This window comes from Python bivittatus, unplaced genomic scaffold (genome assembly GCF_059951505.1).
Source record: "Python bivittatus isolate LINGU-HERP-01145 unplaced genomic scaffold, Pbiv_v1 ctg000090_np1212, whole genome shotgun sequence".
Taxonomy (NCBI): Eukaryota; Metazoa; Chordata; class Lepidosauria; order Squamata; family Pythonidae; genus Python; species Python bivittatus.
In genome coordinates this window covers 2,690,438-2,710,928 of record NW_028277046.1, presented here as the reverse complement: position 1 = coordinate 2,710,928, position 20,491 = coordinate 2,690,438, and the positions used below count along the sequence as shown (strand labels likewise).

The 20,491-nt window shown below is 46.3% G+C and overlaps 2 protein-coding genes across 2 annotated transcripts; both read right to left on the bottom strand.

Moving 5' to 3' along the window:
- Nucleotides 1–202: 202 nt before the first annotated feature.
- On the bottom strand, nucleotides 203–4,653 carry MRPL20 (mitochondrial ribosomal protein L20). The gene is made up of 4 exons (XM_007429851.3): nucleotides 4,395–4,653; nucleotides 3,648–3,758; nucleotides 2,907–2,984; nucleotides 203–433 (listed from the first exon to the last, which is right to left on the bottom strand). Exons 1-4 carry the CDS (start codon nucleotides 4,479–4,481, stop codon nucleotides 263–265), a joined length of 447 nt encoding a protein of 148 aa, XP_007429913.1. The 5' UTR covers nucleotides 4,482–4,653; the 3' UTR covers nucleotides 203–262.
- Nucleotides 4,654–6,374: 1,721 nt separating this feature from the next.
- ANKRD65 (ankyrin repeat domain 65) lies at nucleotides 6,375–17,721 on the bottom strand. The gene is made up of 6 exons (XM_088137004.1): nucleotides 17,536–17,721; nucleotides 10,022–10,124; nucleotides 9,529–9,742; nucleotides 8,896–9,124; nucleotides 7,629–8,178; nucleotides 6,375–6,903 (listed from the first exon to the last, which is right to left on the bottom strand). The coding sequence occupies exons 3-6, from the start codon at nucleotides 9,575–9,577 to the stop codon at nucleotides 6,460–6,462; spliced, it is 1,272 nt and encodes a 423-aa protein (XP_087993130.1). The 5' UTR covers nucleotides 9,578–9,742; nucleotides 10,022–10,124; nucleotides 17,536–17,721; the 3' UTR covers nucleotides 6,375–6,459.
- Nucleotides 17,722–20,491: the final 2,770 nt, after the last annotated feature.

The window sequence follows — 20,491 nt, the reverse complement described above, 5'->3', positions numbered from 1 at the left end:
TATACTTTTCCTTTTTCTTTGTACTGTTTTTTTTTTTTCCAATTTTTTATTAAGTAAAACAAGTCCCCGAACCAGATTCTACCCAACAACTTATTGCAGATTGAAGATACACAGCTATATGCCCCAAGTTGAATTTCAACAAGCGTCAGGCCAAACTGGATGACTTCAGAAGACATTGGTTTGGCGCAAGCAGAGAGAGAAAAATCTTCAAAATTTTTATTTTTAAAATGTCCCTTTTCAATTTGAGCACAGAGCATCCCCTTCACGGATATTTCAACAGACGGGAAAATATTCCATCGGGTTCCTTTCCTTCCTGGGCAGCGAGCAGTCCTTCCTCTCCTCTCCTTTTGGCTAAAGCAGCTAAAGATTTGAACGTCTTCGGTTCGTAGATTGCTAGGTCGGCCAGCGATTTCCGGTTCAGTTCCACCTGACACTGCAATGCACGAGAAGAAAAGAAAAAATAAAATATCAATCGCCAGTAGCCGGGATCCCAACAGCAGCAGAGGGTCTGAACAATCTGAAACCAAGCTCAATTGAATTAATTTATCAATGTAATCATACAGCCTGGCTCACGCTGGTAGCATACAAATTAAAAACAAAGGCTGGTACAATAAAATGGGTAAGAAATGCCAATAACTAGAGGACCAGTCATACTGAACACATCAATATAATTTCAGAAGGCATGTATTTCCACACCCAAAGCCTGGAATGAAAGCCTACCTGTGAGGTCCATTTAAAGGACAGTACAGTCAAGGTTTCTCAAACCTCTGGAGGGACGCTACTCCAGAGTGCAGGCACAGTGACAGAGAAAGTGGACCTCCTAGACCCCATCAGATGATAGGGCCAATGCGTGCTCGCCTTATTGGATTTTACCGGATAGGCAGAAACAACGGGAGACAGGCTGTCTTACAAGTAACCCAGTCCTGTGCCATGATCGGCTTTATAGGTAACGACCAGCACCCTGAATTGCACCAGCGAAGCTCACACAACAGGGGTCTTACTCTGGTGCTCCAAGATACACCCATAACTGCTCTCGCTGCTGAGTTATGGACTGGCTGCACCTTCCAAGTGGTTTTCAACAGCAGCCCTGTGTACAGCACGTCCGAGAGTGTGAAGGAATGGTTGGATGAAGGCTGCACTCGAGGAGATAAGCATTCCCTTATCCCTCATCAGGAGCATGGGAAGTTTAACAAGATGAGACCGGCACCACCCTAAGGAATTCACGGTGTTGTGGGTGATGTCAGGTTCAGCCCAAAGAACTCCCCGAGACAGCGCAGATATAGTTCTGTTGCGTTTATTAGCGTCCACCTCAAGACAGAATCTCACCAGAGTGAACCCAAGTTCCCAAGCCAGCCAGCCACAACACCATGAATTCCTTAGGGAGGTGCCAGCCTCATCTTCTTGAACTTCCCATGCTCCTGTTGGGGGCTAAGAACACGCTTATCTCCCTGAGCATGGCCTTCATAAGTCCATTCCATCACATATACTAAGCTATGCTGTGGTTGATTTTCTAGTGATCAGAACTCAGATTGTGGAGAAAGAGTTCATTTTCCCACGCTCCTGTGGAGGGCTAAGGGAATGCTTATCTCCTCGAGCGCGGCCTTCATCCAACCATTCCTTCACACAGAGGACGCCAAAATTGTGCCCCAGTTCTGTCCAGGGAAGCGCAACCCCACTCAGAATTGAAGATGGAAAATCCATAATCCCAGAAGAACCAAGAATACACAGCCCCTTGGCTTTGTCAGGGATGAATTTAAGCCGGTTTTTCCCCATCCAGACCTTAACAGCCTTCAGGCACTGGGAGAAGACCTCAAGAACCTCACTGTAGTCAATAATATACGAAAGATCAAGTTGCACATTAAAAATAAAAAACTGATCGAGAATTAAATTCTGACAATTCAAGGCAAGGACGTCTCTGTCTTTCTTAGGAACCAAACAGAAGCTGGATTCACACAACAAGCTAAACCCAGATAAGCAAAACACAATTGCTGTATTGACATAAACGCGGGAAACCACCAACTGGCCAGAACCTCGCAATTCAGCGCTGCCAGCTCGCTTGCTCGTTTCTGCCATTACAGTAGAAGGGGGGGAAGGAGGAATGGTATGTGAAACCATTAAGCGCAGATGGACTGTTATCTGGCTCCCAGGACAGCCAAGGTCGTACCAACCTGAGAACGTGCAGAAGAGATTCAAAGAGAGAAGGGGCGCGGGTGAAACAGGAGTGTAGTAAAATTAAGTTTTGGCGCGCGTGGGACTCAGTTCCAGCTATGCATTAGAGCTGTAGACTTCTTTCCAACAAATGAACTTTTCTTTGAACCTGCATTGGTTTCGATGGGCGTCGCTTTCGTTGGGAACGGAGTGCCGCGACTCTTACACAACCCGGCTGGAGTTTAACGAGATGACTTGCTTTACCCGACATGTTGGTAACGGCCGGGCTTCCTCTAAGATGCGAAGCCACAAACCCAACCCTTCTTTAGCCTAGCCAAATGGGAACTCGCTCTGATTCCGGATTTACCTTTCCTGAATTCTTACCATGGAAAGCTAAACAGAGAAAAAAAGCAGTTTCGAACAATTTAGATCAAAGAAAGAATTGGTAAACTATTACGGCCTGCTGGTTCGTTTGCAATCTTTCCCCATTTTTAAAATTATTTATCAGATTTAAATCCGCCGCCGCTCCCAGGGATTAACCACCGGCACATGGCCATCACCAAGCCATTCAAATCACCGTAGAATATAACAAAACACTCGTAATACAAATTACAAAGTACAAAATAAAGGAATATTAGCAACACTAAGGATAAACTGGGGGTGCCGTTTCATCACCAACAGGCTCTCTGAAAGCATATAATGTTTAAAAGCTTCTGGAAATTTAAAAACAAAAGAAAAAAAAAGTTAAAGCCGATTACCTTATAAAGGCCACTGATGAAAACGTGGTACTTCACATTATGCTCCAGTGACGCTGCTTCGATCCTGGTTTCCCAAAGCTGAAAGGGAAAGTGGAATATTGATGGGATTTCGGGAAGGGACATGGCCAGGAACTAGCTAAACAAATCTAACGTTAATTTTACTGTCTGCATGGCTGCGGACAATCCCTGTTATCCAAACCAGGGAAAATCAGTGCCCCCTAGTCCTACCTGGAGAGGCAAGATTAAATCGAGGACTTTCAAAGCATTTCCCATTACCTGGAAACGACATATTTACGACACGGAAACCTGAGAACCGGAGAACGGAAATGGATTCTCCGCGCCCTTATTACGGCCAAGAAATTAATTCTTCAGCGTTAGAAAGATAAATGTATGGCCCCTGTTACTCAGTGAGTGGAAGCCCTGACACGACGTGTTATGTCGCTGACCGATGTTAACGAACGCACGGATGATGACAATGAAATAAGGTCACCCTTTATTGAAATTGTTACATACAATTTCATCTATATCTATAAGGAGAAGCGGGTACAATTTACGCTGTTGTAACTACATTGCTTGCTTGCTTTTCTCTTTCGGTGATTCTTGTCATCATCTGCTCTATTAAATAAATAAAGCACATTTTCTTAACTGAGCTACCCAACCATAACAAGATAGAAACCGAACCGAAGATCCCTCCCGAAGGCCGATAAATATTTCAAAGGGCTGCCCCCCCCCTTTCTTTACCTTCCGCATGTCTCTCTTTTTTAGTAGCCTGGCCTTCGTGGCATAGACAAAGGCCCTCCGAACAGCCCGGTACGCCAAGCTGTAACAACGGTTCTTCCGTCCACGAAAATGCTGGAAAGGAGGACATAAGAAATAGGAAAACCAAGTTATTTCCAGTCCAAGAAGCCCCCCAACTCTCTCAAAACCCACCCTGCAGATGCTTGACGGTTAGGCAAAACTCAGCACAATTGCAGGTTGGCATCGTTGTGCCGAATCTGAAATCGCTCACCTGTTCCTTCAGCCTACCGATCAAGCATTGGCAGTCCGCTGAGAATGGGGGATTCTGGGAGCGGTAGTTTCAAACATCTGGCGGGGGGACTTAGGGAAGGCTGGCTGCCCACTGGGGAAAGGAGAGATCTGGGTTCCCAATTACTTAGAGTTTGCAAGAGCAGCAATAACAGAGCAAGGTCAATGCGGTACTAAGAGCCATCCTGTTACTACTAGGAGCAACAATTAGTACGTACTACTAGCAGTTCTTCAGTAAAGTTGCCCTTGAGCCGAGCTCAAGTCCTGCCCGAAGCCTTCGTCCGGGACGTTTCTCTGACGTCTCAATCTAGGCTCCAGCCCCGCCGTTTCCTAGTGGTCTCCCATCCCTGGCTACCAGGCCGGACGCTGCCCGGCTCCCGAGATCAGCGAGCCGCTGACCCCATCGGGGCTACCAGGACGGAAGGGAGACTGACGGGGTGGGCGGCGACCCCCTGGCCTTACCCGCGCATGCTTCAGGATCTGCTGCTTGCGCCAGAAGCGGTCGGTCAGCCGGCTGCGGAGCCAGAGCTGGCACGTGAGGAAGACCATGCCAGCGACCCCGAGCTTTGCAAAGGAGGCGGCGGAGAGAGCGGGCGGGCGGGGGCCGCCGGGCTGGGGGCTGCGGAGCCACGCGGCGCCGCTGCTTCCGCCTCCTGCGCCCGCCGGACCGCGCGGCAATGGCTGCAACGCGCCCGGGAGCAAAGAGGAAGCGCGCGCCGCCCGCAGCCCCGCACTTCCGGCGCTGGTGGGAACCGCCGCTTGGGTGGCCGTAGAGCGGGGGGGGAGGAGGAGGAGGAGGAGGAGACCCAACGCGGCGCCTTTAAATTCAGCTGCGGGGGGGGAATAGAGGGGTAAGGGGGGAGTTGCTTCTTCGCACAGGAGACCGGCCGTGCGAGCCCCTTCGTGTCCCTTTCCCGTTCATTTCAGTGGGAGTTGCCCCCCAAGAGGAATGCCACAACGCGGTGCAAAGGCAACGGCGATCCTTTGCGACGAGTCCCGCGGGAGTTTAAGGAGGGAAGCCAACCCAAGCTGGCGTTTCCCATTTTCCCCATCCCTCCCAACAGACAAAAGTGTTGGGCTGCCAACTGCCCCGCTGCCGGTCCTCGCAGGTGCAACCCCTAGCTGTCTCGGATCGGACCTCATTGGTCCTTGGATGGGAGACCACCAGGAAAGGCGAGGGCTGGAGGCTAGGCTGGGGAGTAGAAGAAACTTCCAGGAAGAAGGCAACTTCAGTCCTGTTGGGAAGAAAACTGCATGGGCGTGGGCATGCGGGAAGCTGGTTGGGACAGGCTTTGGCAGAGAGATCTGGAAGTAAATCCCATGGGGGTCCAACGAGAAACGAACAGTGTCCAAATGAGAAAATCAGACTAAAGGAAGTTTGTTTTTCCTTTTCATATTAGATTTGACCAACCTCATTTTTGTCTCTACGGGCATTATAAGTCATGCCTTTTCCTGGGAAGTCTTGGGTGCCCCCAATGTTGCAAACCAAACAGTCTCGATGCTTCTTGGGGCCATCCGAGGGCCTCATCCTGCCTTTCCCAGAAGCTCTCAACAGGGTGGGCATTCTTGCAGAAGGGGGCGATCTCTCCAGCTCCTGCAGAGAAAGCGATCAGCCCAGAATCCAGGGGGTGGGTGTTGAACTCCAACTCTCATTCTCCCCAGCCAGCGAAGGGTCGGCCTGATTGCATCAAAGGAGAAGGGGGACACAATGGGGCAGCCACTTCATCATCCTCCCATATGGGCTGATTTGAGCCAAACGTTCCCCAGAAGCAGAATCCTCTACCTTTTCCCTTGTTTGACTTGCCAATTTATAGGCCGTGGCAATGTTTCTCAACCTTGGAGACTTTAAGACATGGGGACTTCAACTCCCAGAATTCCCCAGCCAGCATGTCCACACGTCTTAAAGTTGCCAAGGTTGAGAAACACTGGTCTGTGGCAATCAAGTAACCTCAATCAGTGTTGGTAGTTATCCTCATACATATTTCTAAATCAAAGCTCAGGCTTCATCGAGGCTTTCGGATACCTGTCCTGTTGGTGCCCGCTCCATTTGGTGCCATTCCTTTCACTGCACAATTGCTTGGCAAAGTGGCAAAAAGAACCCAAAGAACATCTGTTCTACCCCCATCCTGGGCTCTTTCCCCAGTTCCAACTGTCTTAGATGCTGAGTGTATTTGCCATAATGAACCCACCTATGCACCCTACAAGTATTCCAAGAGCTGGGAACTCATCAGGAAACCCCTTTTAAGATTGGAAGGTCTGGGCAGGAGGCTATGGTGAGATGTAAAGAGGCATCACCCCAAATGCTCCTTTCATCACCTCCAGCAACCCAGGCCCACTGCCAAGAGAAATGCGAAAGAAATTCTCAAGCTCCCTGGGCATCAGGAGAAAAACAGAAGCCCTTTGCAGTGGCGAATTTGCTAGGCAGCTTTGACACAGCATGACATCGCCAGGCGGTTGAGCTAAAATCCTTTTGAAAAGGCTAATCTTTTAATATTAGACAGGAATGGTGAAGCCAAAGAGACAGACGCTACACTTGGGGACGCCCAGGGAGAGTGCAGCTAGAGAAAACTCTGGGCCCTGAACTCTCCAAGGCCAGCTCTTCTGCGGTCTCGTTCCACCAGGTCTTCTGGCTAAGATCTGCACCCTTTGCTAACAAAAGTTCCATTAGGGGAAAGGATTTTTTTTCTGCAGCCAAGTGCAAAGTGGTTTTGCCCAACCACCCAGCCGCGTTAACGTCCGCTCCGTGCTCCAAGAGACAGCTGGCAACCTCAGCGTGGCCACAAATGACTGCCCGGTGAAGTGGCGTGAGCTGGAGACCGTCTCTTTGATTAACGCTTGCAGTTGGGCTTTCTTTGACCAAAAGGCAGACAGCCAGCAGGCACCCCGCGCCTGCAGCCTTGTGGAGCGGGACGCAACCGTGGCAATCAGCTAAGTTTCGATCCGCTTGATTCTGCAGCAAGAGCTTCACGATCTGAAGGGGGAGAGAGGGAAAGCTTGAGAAAAAGACCATCAAGCAAAGTCTGGAGCAACGGAAGTCATGCCTCAGAGCTTTGCCCAAATTGAAGACTCCAACAGCCCAAGTTTTGTACTAAGGTTCACTTTGTTTCAAAAATTGTTTGAAACAATTTGATTTTTCAGATCTGGGCTTTCGATTCATTTGGAAAACCAGATGGATTAAGTGTGGAAGACCACACGTCTATACCCCTGCAGAAAAGCCTATCCAGTTGCTGCCTGGGACAGAAATGATTTCAAATCAACTCCGATTCAGTACTTGGGGGGACTAGAAATTCGAACACAATGATCAAATCGATCCAGGCCTCTGAGAATCAGATCTCTGAAGGGAATCTTTGCACAGCCCTATTTTGCAGACACCTTGTAATGGAAACAGAGCTCCTTAATGATGAGGGTTTCACAGAAAGGAAACCGCTGCTCTGCTACAGTCACAAGCAGAGGAGAACTTCTGACTGGGAAGTTGAACTGGTGTTTGGTCTGTTGACTCCCTTTTCTAAGCTGAAAAGTCCAGAAACGCCAGCAAAGCATTCCCCAACTATTTTTCTGCTTGTGATAAAAATTTAAAAAAAAAACAGCTTTCCTCATTCATGAACAAAAATCTAGTTTCAGTATAATAACTGTTAATTGTTATGATAAATGATAACACTGATATTAGCATAGGTATGATCTAAAAAGTAAGACCACCTCATGATGGCTGTTTTTAGAAGCGACAGAGAGCGCGGTCCTTCCCCAGTCATCTTGAAGATTCACGTTGGCCCCTTTCGCAAGCAAGAGACGTATCGTTTCGGGTTTCCCAATCTCGGCAGCTATGTGTAAAGGCGTGATACCCCCTTTACTTTGGAGGTTGGGGTTCACCCCTTGGGAAATCAGCCCGTTCATTATATGAAGCTGGTTGCCAGCTGTGGCCCAGTGCAAGGCGGTCCACTGGTTACAGTCGGTAGTGGTGGGATCTGTCCCATGGCATAAGAGCAGCTGCATCATCAAGGTGTGGCCGTTGGCGGCCGCGCAATGAAACGGGGTCAGGCCCCCTTTGGTTGACCCCGCCACTGGTGCCCCCCGAGCCAAGAGGAGATCTGCTACTTGGGTATGGCCGCTCCACGCAGCGTGGTGCAGAGGGGTGTAGCCGGCCCTGTCATCTGCGGGGATCGTTGCTCCACGCCGGATGAGAAACTTCACCAACGGGACGCAATTGTGCAAGGAAGCGACATGGAGGGGGGTCCACCCGTTTTCGTCTCTAAAAAGGGTCAATTAAAAAAAGAAAACTCAGATCTCAGACGGAAAGCAAGGCTACCTCACCAGGGGATGCTGGGAAGTGTAGTTCTAGATATGTGCATAGCTGGAGTTCGGTAACAGCCCAGTCTCTTTCCAAGCCAAGAGTGCGTGCCTTTCCATCAACGCTATGCCAAAACGCAGGTTGCAATTTCTCCAACATTTCCTCCCGCAGCAAAAGAGGTTTTTCTAATTTACTCTCAAGGAGCTGGAGCATTTCTTTCGTCTTTCTCTTGGGGCGTTTCTGAGCTAATTTGATGGTTTGAAGTGGTGAGGCGGAGCTCTCATTGGTGATCTTGCTTTCCCTTGACACCACTTACTGACATTCTTGGATTTTTCTAGCTCCCTGGCCGTGCAACCGGTCCCTAACCAGGAAAGTTTAGTTGAGAATCCAACTAAACAACTTGTACAAACCCAGAAGAGGGGTTAAGCCAGTAAGTATTTCAAGCCTGAATCAACACAATCTTTAGCTAATGTGACCTCTAGTCTCTCTTCAGCCATGGAGTTCGTTGAGGGAATTTGGGCCGCATTCAATCAATCTGCACTGCAGGGTTGTTGTGCTGGGGATAAAAAGAAGGAGACACTTCCAGATAAGCTGGTTGGTGCTCTCAAGAGGAAAAGTGGGATATAAATGCAATAATGATTTTTTTAAAAGATACAGCAGGAAACCCCCAGACCTCACCTGCTGTTTGTGGCTGCCCCTCGCTTCAACAGCTGCTTGACCAGCCGCAGGTCCCCATTCCTGGCTGCCTGGTGGAGCTCCCTCCACCCTGGTTGCTTGTCCTTTGGGAACAAACACTTTTCAGGACCCTTTGCAGCAAGTTCCAAGCCTTCCTCCTTCCGGGTTCCCTCTGCGGTTGTTTCCACCAGCACCATCCACTTTCTCACCAGCTCAGCCTGGGTTTTTGCATCTGTTGAATGGGAAAAACCTGATCGACATTAGACTCTGTGCGTCGACCAAAAACATGAGACGCGGAGAGAAAGATGGGAAGAAAGGAGGGTATCAGAAAGAAAAGGAAGGGGAGGCCCTGCCCACTTTGGGAAGCCTTGCCCACTCCTTGTATAAGTCCCGCCCACATGGGGCTTCATCCCCCGCCCCTTCTCAGCAAATTCCTTCTGAGGAAATGTGGCCCTTGAATGAAAACATCTGGCCATCCCCTCTGGCAGGAAAGACTGGCCTCTACTTGAAACACTGGTAAATAGCTGGTCATTTATCAATAACATTCTAATTCAATGCTTCCAAGCTGAGATTCTTGGCTTCATTCTAAAAGCATTATATATATATTTTAAGGGGTGAGACATTTTTATTTCTTACCAGTCATTTTTCTCCGCGGCTGCTGACTTTTTGCTATAACAAGATGCATCAACAATGGGTGGCCAAGGTGGGTTTACTCCTGTTAGTTGCTTCTTTTCAAGGGCTGCTGCAAAGTTTGGCAATCTTTTCTCCTCGATTTATTTCACCAGCCGGGATGCCTGTGCAACACGGTGTAGCCACTCTTGGCAGGCGAAGCAGAATTCCCAAAGCCGCTCTGCAAAGAAAGGGCACGGGGAAAGAAAGGGAACAGGCCATATTTCATCTGGACAATATTTGCTCCATAAATATCCAGCCAGTCCAGGAACGGAGCTGGCGAGCTGTGTCCGACAGATTGTTTGTTACAATCTATGCTTGAGCGTGCAAAGAACTGTTTATTTAATAACTAAGTGGACATAAGGAGGGAAGGGACACAGGTCTACGAATCATTGATTGGGTGTCACCTAGCCAGTTTGTCTCCCTTTTGTGTGTACACATAGACAACAGACACACTTACGGAAATGCTTTTTAAGCCTGGATAGGTTTGAAGCAGCCTGATGCTTGAGGAATATGGGGCTTGTAGTCCAACACAGGCACGGACTTCAGGTTTGGGAAGGCAGCTGTGAAAATAATATAGCAGTTGTTGGTGGTACACAGGCAGAGATCATCAAGTTATGCCTCCCAGGTGAAATCCAATGTTTAGGATTTGCAGAGGGGCGTAAAGTTCTCCAGCAGGACAGAGGAAGGGATCGGTTGTGTGTTTTGAAAAATCAGATCCCGTTTTTGCTCCTCAGCCCATCCGGACAGAAATGTTTGTGTTGCTTTTTTTTTTAAGGAAAAAAAAAACATTGAAAGATAAATTGAACCAAATCTTTACTCGTCTTTCCCCAAGTTAAGGGGAAGTGAAACACCCTTTGTGGGCACCCAGGTTGGATTCACGCCGGGCTGCTGGTTCCATTCGCAGCTTCTGAAAAAAACCTGGATGGGTAGCTTGGAGCCAAAAGGAGACTTAACCTTGGAAGCAGAAGAAAACAAATACAAGTGGGAGATTTAGTTACAGACAATCTGGCATGTTCCAACATGCCTTTCTTTTTCCTGAGGTTACATCTGTTATTCAATGACCTGTTTTGTTTTGTTAGTCATGACTGGAACTTCTTTAAAAAAAAAAAAAATTAGATGAATGTTACTTGTTAAAATAATGCAATCAAAGAAAAGAGCCTATGCTGAAGATTGATTGATTGATTGGATTCTTTAAACATTAAATGTTGTTAAAATAATGCAATCAAAGAAAAGAGTTTATACCGAATATTGATTGATTTGTTTAGATAATTACATAGTAAAATAGTGATCATACAGTGATTGTACTTGGCCCCAGAGTTTGAGCTGTGTCTAGAGATGCTGGGAGCAGACGGACTGATCATTAACTTTGCTTCTCTGCAGTGGTCTAGCCAGCTGGCCTTTGACACCTCAGTTACTCTGAATCATTATCCCTTCTTTGCAGAGCACAATTCAAGGAGCTCACAAGCAACACAATGCCTTTTGAAAAAGCATACAACAGTTTTCTGAACCCAAGCTCTTTACAATGTGAGAGGTAGGGCTTGCAAAACAGCCCAAAGAGACTAAGAGCAAGAATGAATCACGGGCACCAGAATTGCTTAGGGATCTGAAATCTGTGACTCTGCATTTAAGCTCTTTTGTTACGTTTGCGATGTGTGCCAAATATAGGCAGGGGGTGTTGTTCTTCTGGTCAGCCAGGGTCCTTTTTTAAACGTATATTTCTTTTTGTATATAAGCCGCTGTAATGGTCTGTGGGAATGATCTTGGGAGACAGGAGGAAGAGCCGTAGATGGGACAACTGGCATGTAAAAGGTGGCTCAGCCCACAGAAGGAAAAGGGGTGTGGGAAGTGTTTCAGAAGGGACCTTTCCTAGTTTTCTGGCGAGTAAAAGGAAAGGAGGGAAGAAATACTTTAAGTCTTATAAGATTCTGTTAATGTAACCTGACAATAAAGATAGAGTTAGTACTCCTGGTTGTGCTTCTTGTCTGGACAAGGGCTAACATCTGGGTAGAATCAGGCGGCTTCTGAATGCACATAAATAAATAAGTCAATTTGCACATCCCACTAGGCCACATTACCCTCATAAAGTGGTATGTTTCATTTCAGCTTTGCAGCTTGCAGAAAACCAGCAAAGTTCTTGTATTACGGAGTCACCGACTCACACAATTTGCCATCGCTGTGCTTCCTATAACCGGTCAACTCATCATGCTCACGATCTACGCATCATTGCTTATATTATCAGTTCAATGTTTCTTAATCAGCCCATTATACGAAGCCAAGAACCACCATTCAATTTGTGGACCCAAAGCCGCTGTACCGTAGACAATGTTTTTATATTGTCATTTATTATATTTCTATCCTCTCCTTCAGGAAGTAGAAACACACGGGAATCTTTTCCATTTTCTGCTCCCGACAAGGAAGATCAGATGGCGAGGTTGTGGATTAACTTCACGTTGGGAAGAAGGGAATGGATGCAAATCCCATTAGGGTAGGGAACAACACCCCACCCTTGTTTATTTCCAGTTCCCTCCGGATCCCTTTTCACATTTTGAATCACACCTTTGCTTTTTATTTTTTTTTTAACTGTGGCCCATCCCTGAGCAATCAGATTCATAAGGCACAAGGAAAGAGAGGTACCAAACTACAACTAGGAGGTTTTTCTTAAAAAAGAAAAAAGAAAGACATTCTGCAGCTGCACACAAGATGGTGCTGTAAGCAAGAACACAAGAGAGACGGCCCCATAGCCGTTCGGAGCCTCTGAGACAAAAGAGCTGTGACATCTCAAGAAGATACGTTTGTCAAGGGAAGCGTGTTACACTCCACCATCAAGATGGTCCTCTGTTTGAAAATCTATATATAGCTTCCGAGGGGCATAAAATGAGGATTGCTGAATTCCAAGAGCAATAAAATGCCAAAGAAGAGGGCTATCTGTGCCAATTCAATTAAGGGACCGTTTGCAGCAGCAGTTAATCAGCACAAATGCTATCATGTTAGCGTTGCTAACTTAATTAGCACTTGCGGAAGGACCACTTCATCCAGCTAGAAATCTCTGTCCTATTTTTGCAGAACCCGAAAACTGGGAGAGGCCAGAAAGGAGAGCAACTTTGGTGCCAAAGGGGGCATTTCTTCCTAAGGGCAAATCGATCCTTTCCTTTCCATCCATTCTATGGATCTATGTGTGCCTTACAAAGAATAGCCCTCTGAGCGGCAGATAAAAAGCTCTGGTTAGTAGAAGACCTTGTCTAGGGTGGAGCTCCACTGAGAGCAGTGACCAAGTTCCAGCAGAGAAAGAAGCTTTCGGTTGTTGTTGCTCTACCATCTCATGAAGCTGGATTTCAGAACATCTGCTTCTTGAGAGTAGAACTCAGCAATCTCTAAAATGCTACCAGGTGGGGGTTCAAATCCTGTGTTTCTGAAGCTTTGCAGCTGATGCTGGAAGTGGCAGTTTGGAGCCTTTCGGTTCTTCCAATTCTGGAATCATAACCTTCTCAAGGGGAACATCCACTGGAGAAGTCATCTCAGGAGGGCTACTGGGCTCCAATTCCCCTTTATCTACCCTCTGGGATCAGAAATGGTAGATTTCTCCAAGGACTTGTCCATTTCCGTAATGGTGCTGTTAAGGAGTGGTGGAACCTGACAAAATGCTAGTACTAGAGGAGGAATTTTTTTTGGAGTGGCAGAAGATTCCATTCCCCATCTGATTCTGCTCTGCACAATTAAAAAAAACCCTGCACATTAAGTGAAAAATGGTCTCATTTGAGATGAAGCTAAAATCCAAGGACGAGCATGGTGACGAGTTCAGCAAAAGAGCAAGCAACAAAGACCAACAAAGGGAGGGCAGGTAAACAGATGTTCTAACTACTGTAGACTAAGCCAGAGCTATCACAGCTGCATGAAGCTCAGTGGCAAAACATCAGAGACCTTTGCAGGCTTCCCATGAGGAGGTCCTTCTCATTGCTCATAGGAGTCCCACTTCTTGCTCCTTATGTAGACACTACAGCCATTATTCAACAAGCTGCACCTGTGTTTGGTGAGTCAGGGTGGACGTCCAGCTCAGACTCTTGAAGAGGGATTCCTTGGAATGCAGGTTTGAGGATAACACAGGCTAAACATTCCCAGGAGAAAGGAGGGTCAGATTCAACTCCAAAAATGGAGTCCTTGCAGAGGTAAGTAAGCAGTGATACTCCTGGCCCTACCCTGCTGGTTTCCATGGCTTCTGTAGCGTTGGAAGAGGCCATTGAATCCTGCTTTGTGAAAGAAACAAAGATAACAGACACAGTGAGGGATGACAAAAGATGCTAAAGGATTTACTTGCAAGGGTTTATTCTCTCCTTCCTAGTCCCACCATTGCTTTGCACCCACTAGAAATGCTAGCTTACACTAAATTTCTTTTTTTAAAAAAGGATGGTAGCATTCCTCTATGATTAAGGGCCCGTAGAAGAGGAGGTCAATGTTGCTCTTCCACCCCGAGCCTCCTCTTAGGAATGCTAATGCGAGAGGGAACAAATCATTCTGCAACAGGGCTGTCCATAATTTATTTCGGAGAACCTAGTCTCTGGTCTAGATTGCTCTTGTCAAACAAGATTCAGCTGGGTCTTTAAGACTCAAGGGTCTTTGCTGTTCTTCAAGCTTCATTTGAAATGCTAAGGAGTGGGTGGGAAGGTAATTAAATTCTGTCTCTTCCTTTCACCCAAGACTGTTCTCTGGAGAGGGAAAACTGGAGTCTTCAGATTGTCTCTCCCATGGGAGACAGGCTCTGCTGGAGATATTCCACCATAGCTGGGGTTATTGCCATATTGCAAAGTCGGAGTTCCAGGAGAAGCACAGAAAAAGATGTTCCCTCCTGTCCCATATGGCCTACAAAAGTCCTAGGAATCCTAAACTAATGTCCAAATCCCAGTGCAGGCAGGATTACATTTTGATATGTGATGCCATGAATAGACTGGATGAAGGCAAACAAATTAGAAATTCCTCCAAGCTAGGCAACATTTGTGGCTTGTTGAAAACTAGATTGGAAGGATGCTCCACTTAAGATCTTAGGTCAGAGATTTGGATGTTCTCTGAGATTTGATCCCACTCAATTTTGGTGGTGCCATCTCACATGCTTCAGATGAGTGCATCAAGCAGAGCCATCTGCCCTAGCTAAGATGACCCATATCTTTGATATTAAAAAAAATCAAAATGCTGAGTAGCTGTTGCCCAGGGATTCATTTGCAAGTGTGTCCATGTGTCCAGATAATCAAGATAACAGTAGGGTGGGAATTATGTCTCATTGTGATAAAAGGAACAAGTTTCCAAAACAAGAAAAACCAAAAGAAGACCAGGTTGGAAATACTGCTGTTGAGCATTCATACAACCTATTAGATGAACTGGGATGGAATTATTACCCTGGACAAAGTTGAGGATGAATAGAAGGTCCTCCATATGGTGAGATGTCCAACAACATTTCTGGGAATGCATAAAAAGGAACATGCAGAAAGATTGAGAGTCCCTTCCTTCCTTCCTTCCTTCCTTCCTTCCTTCCTTCCTTCCTTCCTTCCTTCCTTCCTTCCTTCCTTCCTCCCTCCCTCCCTCCCTCCCTCCCTCCCTCCCTCCCTCCCTCCCTCCCTCCCTCCCTCCCTCCCTCCCTCCTTCCTTCCTTCCTTCCTTCCTTCCTTCCTTCCTTCCTTCCTTCCTTCCTTCCTTCCTTCCTTCCTTCCTTCCTTCCTTCCTTCCTTCCTTCCTTCCTTCCTTCCTTCCTTCCTTCCTTCCTTCCTTCCTTCCTTCCTTCCTTCCTTCCTTCCTTCCTTCCTTCCTTCCTTCCTTCCTTCCTTCCTAAGAAAGCAACTGACTGAAACGGACTCTCTTTGGCTACACTCCTAGAGCAAACCACTGTTCCTTCAGACCAAGGAAGAAGTGTCACTGCAACATACTATCTACACCTAGTAACCATCAGCCATTCAAGGAACGATCAAGGTGCACACAGCTCTAGCTTTTTAATCTGGGAAACCACCCTTATTTTTTTAAATTATTATTATTTTTGGCTTATGAAGGTTGCATGCAGCATTGTAGGTCATGTCACTGGAGCAGCAAGGTTAAACTTTTCAGCTCTTTTCCCCCAGATTTGGACACAAAATATTTCAAAGCTTAAATGCTAAAGAAAAAGAATGGGAGTAATACAAGCAGACGTGCAGCAAATTAGGAGGAATCCTGTAACCTAACATGGACCTTTGTTATTAGAGATATGCTGAGGAGTAAACGAGGGGAAATCAAGTGGACACGTGACAATCTTGATGTACTGTACAAATATTGGAGTTGCTGGCGTAGCTGCAAAAAGATGCAGAGAATGAGGAAGTGTTGCATCAATAGGCTCTTGTTGACTTGGCAACTAGGAATGGCAAGTCAAAAGCCTTTGGGCTAGCTTATTAGTACCCAGTCCTTCCTGACACTCATTTTATTTACGTGCAGACCCATTGCAGATTTCTTCACACTCTTGCCAACTGGAAACTAATCCAGAGCAGAGACTCCAAAAATCACCTCTGCCTCCCTTCACTCATACCGTTCTTTTCTCCTTCAGCCCCCCATCCAATTTCTGAATGGTTTCTAATTTCCGAGCGCTTAAATTAGATTTGCTCACCTACACCTTTTCCCAACAACTCAGGATCTCAAGCTTCTTCAGTAGGAGGTGTGAAAGAAAGCTTGAAAAAAATAAAAAAATAAAATAACACTACAGATCCTGAAGGAAAATCTGTAAATAAGAAAGGGTGGGGGGGTGGATTGATTAATGAACAGGTTTCTTTTTGAGAGGGTGGTAAATTTCCAACCAACAACAGTCTGTTTTGTTCTGAAGTCACAAGAAGACTAAAATAACGTCGGACACTTTCTCATTCAAGATTTTGTGGGAAGGGAGCCATTGTCTTCCTAGGTTGGGTTAATCCAATCGAAAGTCTCCTGTGGTTTAAAACCTGTCCAAGCAGACAAAGTTTCTCTACCCTGCCTCTCATCTTTGAATCCTCAGATCATCTCTGTTTGTGTTTGATCTGCAGCCATCCTGCCCTGTCCAATTACACTTTTCTCCCATTGCAGCCAAATTGGCATAGCCATAATTCTGACCCATGGCTACAAGGCCCCATCCACGCAGATTAAGACATTAATGAAGACAGCAGGCTTGTCAGGGACTGTCCACGTTCGGCTAGCGATAGAAACTTGGAGCATACTTGTGTGATTGTGAGGGTGTGTATTTTCCCCCCGAGGTCCATCTGCAATAGGACAAGCTAATTAGAGACATAACTAAAACAAGAGGCTTTTGAAGCAGCCCAGGTGCTCCAAAAATGCTACATCTACCTCCAGATGAGCTTCTTGGCCCCAACTCTGTTGATCCTTATGCCCAATTTCTTTCCCTGTTCCCGGATGTTAGCTGAGAAAAATCCAGGCAGCCGTGGCACAGAGATGAAACTCGCAATCAATTAATAAGTCCTGAAAGCGGGGAGGATGGGAAAGGGGAAGGGAGATAAAAGGTGCAATTATGAGACACAAATACTACGTATCTCTTGGGAACATTTTGTGCAATCCATCGTGTTTATTGCACCCTGGATACCATCTGGATTTCATGCAATTATTCCAAGCTATTTTAAGTGCAACAGTCCCGGATAAAATCAGCCGTGCAACTTTTCCTTGGCAGCTGGGATGAGGGGGGTTGTGAAAAGAAAGGAACATATTATTACAAAGCTGGAAAGTGGGCTGCAAATAGGTTTTAACATTCATCCGAGGAAAGGGGAATTCAAAAGCTGTGATTCCAGACATTTTTCTGCCCCCAGGGGAAGGTAGTACCTTCTCACTACTTTAAAAACTAACCCAGGTGGCACCTGAATCTGACTTTAATGCTAGTCATGAACAGGGTATATTGTCTGCAGTCCTTAAAGGCACAGGACTGATGGCTTCCACAACAATGTCCTCCAGCCACAGTTTAGATACTTCTGAGGCCCCAGAACTTACCACTTTACTTTATTCCAACAGTAGAACCAGCCCTGGTTGGATGGAACTCTTGTTTTCCATTCAGAGAAAGGATGAAGCAGTTTCAACAAGAAGCAAGTGAATTTCGGAAAGCTCAGCTTCAAAGGCTGGCCAGTGCCCGCTTCCTGGGAATCTCTCCTCCGACAGGCTTTCCATTGTCCAAGAGAAGTCAACATAGGACAGCTGGTGGAAGAACAGCTGTGACACATGAGTTCACAGTGTTGACAAGCTCTTGTAGAAATCAACAGGAATCCAACTTCAGTACCAAGGACAGTAACTGGGGCCCAGACACATTTCCCCAGCTCTGACTTAGAACAACTGACCTGGTTCTACAGTCCTACTGGAGAAAACACTTCTAGGAGCTCCTTAAGTATTTATTTTAGCTCCAGTACTCTGTGCTCGACTGGTTCTGGATGCTTTGGGCAGAAATGGAGAATCAGAAATCAGGCCAAGTTGGGTCTCCCCCAACTCTCTGCCCCTTAAACTTTTCTTTTACACAGTTTTTGCAAACTATTGGGTATCCCCAAGCTTGCTCACTTCCTCCTTCTGATATGGGGGGTGATATTCTTTTGGGTAGGTTAAGGAATAGAATTTGATCCTGATCCTAGCACATGCTTCCTCTGGACAAGGATGGAGATATCCACATGGACCAAAATGTATTTGTGTGTCAGCCTTACCAGGTAGACCATACAGGAAACATGACCAGATGAGCTAATACTACTTTATTGTAGAGTTATATTAATAGAATCTTGCAAGTCTGAAAGTACAATTCTCTCTCCCATCTCCTTTACGGCCCGAGAAACTAGGGAGGGTCCCTTCTGAACCTCTTGCCCCACCCATTATCCAGCTGTGGGCTATGCTGTCTCTTATCTGACTGTTCCCTAGGCAGCGTCTCTGGGCCCAGTCTCCCAAGGTCATTCCTACATACCATTACATCGAGGGAGTGCTTAAACCACTTCCTTCCTCTGAAGTGCCCAAGGAATCATTACAGCTTTTCTAATTTTCTGCCAGAGAGCTATATTTTATTGTTCTCCTCACATGACTCTGGTGGGAACACTTGATGCTGCCAGCTGAAGTGTCTATTTTTAAGATGCCTCTTGGCAGTTTTTGCACTTTCTTTTATTTTTACATGCTGCCTTTCTCTACCTTCTCCCCTCACCAATTATCAGCTTCTCAACATAAGCTGATGCGAAGGATAAACAACTTCAAGATGTGAGATGGAGAAAGACGAATGAGACACTGCAGACACCATGAGCTTGAAGCTGGCATGATTACCCTTTGAGACAACTGCCCTTTCAGCTCTCCAGCCTTCATGGCTACCAAACCTCCAAGCTTCTCTAGCTGCTTCCACTCCACTGAGAAGAATAGCGCATTCCCCATTCTCTATGTCTCTTAGTTACCATGTGAGGTTCCTTACCCCATCCTGAGAGCCAGGCTGATCTTTTTCCAGTAGAATCCATTGAATTGGTGTGCTAAAAATGTTAGTGAACATTCTGTGACATCACAATCACTAAACCAACAGTAGGGGGGGTAGAATTTCAGGATTATTTTTTGCATTTGCACAATATATTGAATCACAAACTAATCAAATGGGCTAGTTTTACAGAACATGCTAAGCCTTCTGCATACACTCAACCCACTTTAGTAAATCATGCCTTTCCTAACCTGGTTAACCCCAGCCAAAGACCATCATTTTAATATGTTAACTTTATACATTTTAGGCCAGAAATGGGACCATGTCACACAATATTGCAATGTGGAAGGTACCCACTCTGAGTCAGTCAGCCACTCCCATCTCCCAAATGCTTTGTTCCACCCATCCAGCTAGTTCCTTATCATAGAATCATAGAGGTGGAAGGAATGTGGGATATCTTCTAGCCCAACCACCAAGCAGGGCAAGGTTTTATGGTCAGGATATTTTGGAGTCCCCAAGTCTCAGGGTGTTAAACCCTAGGTCTTTCCCAAACCTGTGATAATTCCCGTTTATGTCGTGGTGCTGTTTTGCCTCCCCAGAGATCCTCATTCGGAGGACCAACTTGGCCAATGACCAAGTCATTTTTGCAATGACTGCAAGACATTTGGTTGTACCTGTGTTACAGGGGGAAATGCAGCAACCCGCACTGCAGATAAAAAGAATCTAATTCAGCCTAGCATCACCTACAGGAATCATTCAAGATGCAAGGAGGGCATCAGAGAAAATCCATCCATAAGACCTCCCCCCCTGCCAACATCCATTGGGGGGAGATGGGCGGGGGAGAAATTTAATAAATAAATCAAATAAATAAAGTATCTTAGCATTGTCTAATAATCACCCAGGTAACTCGACCAGGTAGCAAAACGGAAGGCATTCCAGCTTGTGCTCAAAAGAAGCATTATGCATCACAGACATGAAATTTCCCCATAACCCCCCAATGTATCAGCGTGAACCATAAATATAGTCACAGGCTCTCCCCAAAGTAACTTCTTTTCCATTCCCATTGATGTCAGAGACACAGACTGAGATGATCAAAGGAGAGAGAGACACCATTCCCTTAAACGCTCATATGGAAACATGCATATTTCTTCCCTTCTTCCTTCAAAGGCAGTCCTGCTCTCCAGGGACTCTATTTGTATATCTTTTAATGAGCTATTAGGCCCCGATGAGGTGGTTGGGGAGCACAGTGGGGGGGATGTGTCAATAGCTCATTAACGGGTAGCAAGCCACACAAGGCCCTTGGGAAGTTGCGCAATGAATCGCCTTTGCGCCCATGCTGTTGGAAAGGGCTTTGCTGATGGAGTTAATTGGGCAAATGCAGGAACATTTTGCAGTGGGGACGGGGAGAGGCCGTCCTCCCTCGGCATCAACACCGAAGCAACCTTTCCAACTCTCTCTCTCTCGCTTGGAGAGTCCATCTGAATTTTCACGGGACTATTTGAGGCTTTTGTATCTTTATTTGAG

Coding starts and splice junctions, on each gene's coding strand:
- MRPL20 (XM_007429851.3), bottom strand. CDS start 4,481: ATGGTCTTCCTCACGTGCCAGCTCTGGCTCCGCAGCCGGCTGACCGAC. Junction 3,759..4,394: donor AGATCCTGAAGCATGCGCGG/GTAAGGCCAGGG, acceptor CCTCCTTTCCAG/CATTTTCGTGGACGGAAGAA. Junction 434..2,906: donor TCATCAGTGGCCTTTATAAG/GTAATCGGCTTT, acceptor CGTGCATTGCAG/TGTCAGGTGGAACTGAACCG.
- ANKRD65 (XM_088137004.1), bottom strand. CDS start 9,577: ATGCATCTTGTTATAGCAAAAAGTCAGCAGCCGCGGAGAAAAATGACT. Junction 9,125..9,528: donor GCCGCGGAGAAAAATGACTG/GTAAGAAATAAA, acceptor CCCATTCAACAG/ATGCAAAAACCCAGGCTGAG. Junction 8,179..8,895: donor GGGGCAGCCACAAACAGCAG/GTGAGGTCTGGG, acceptor GACCCTTTTTAG/AGACGAAAACGGGTGGACCC.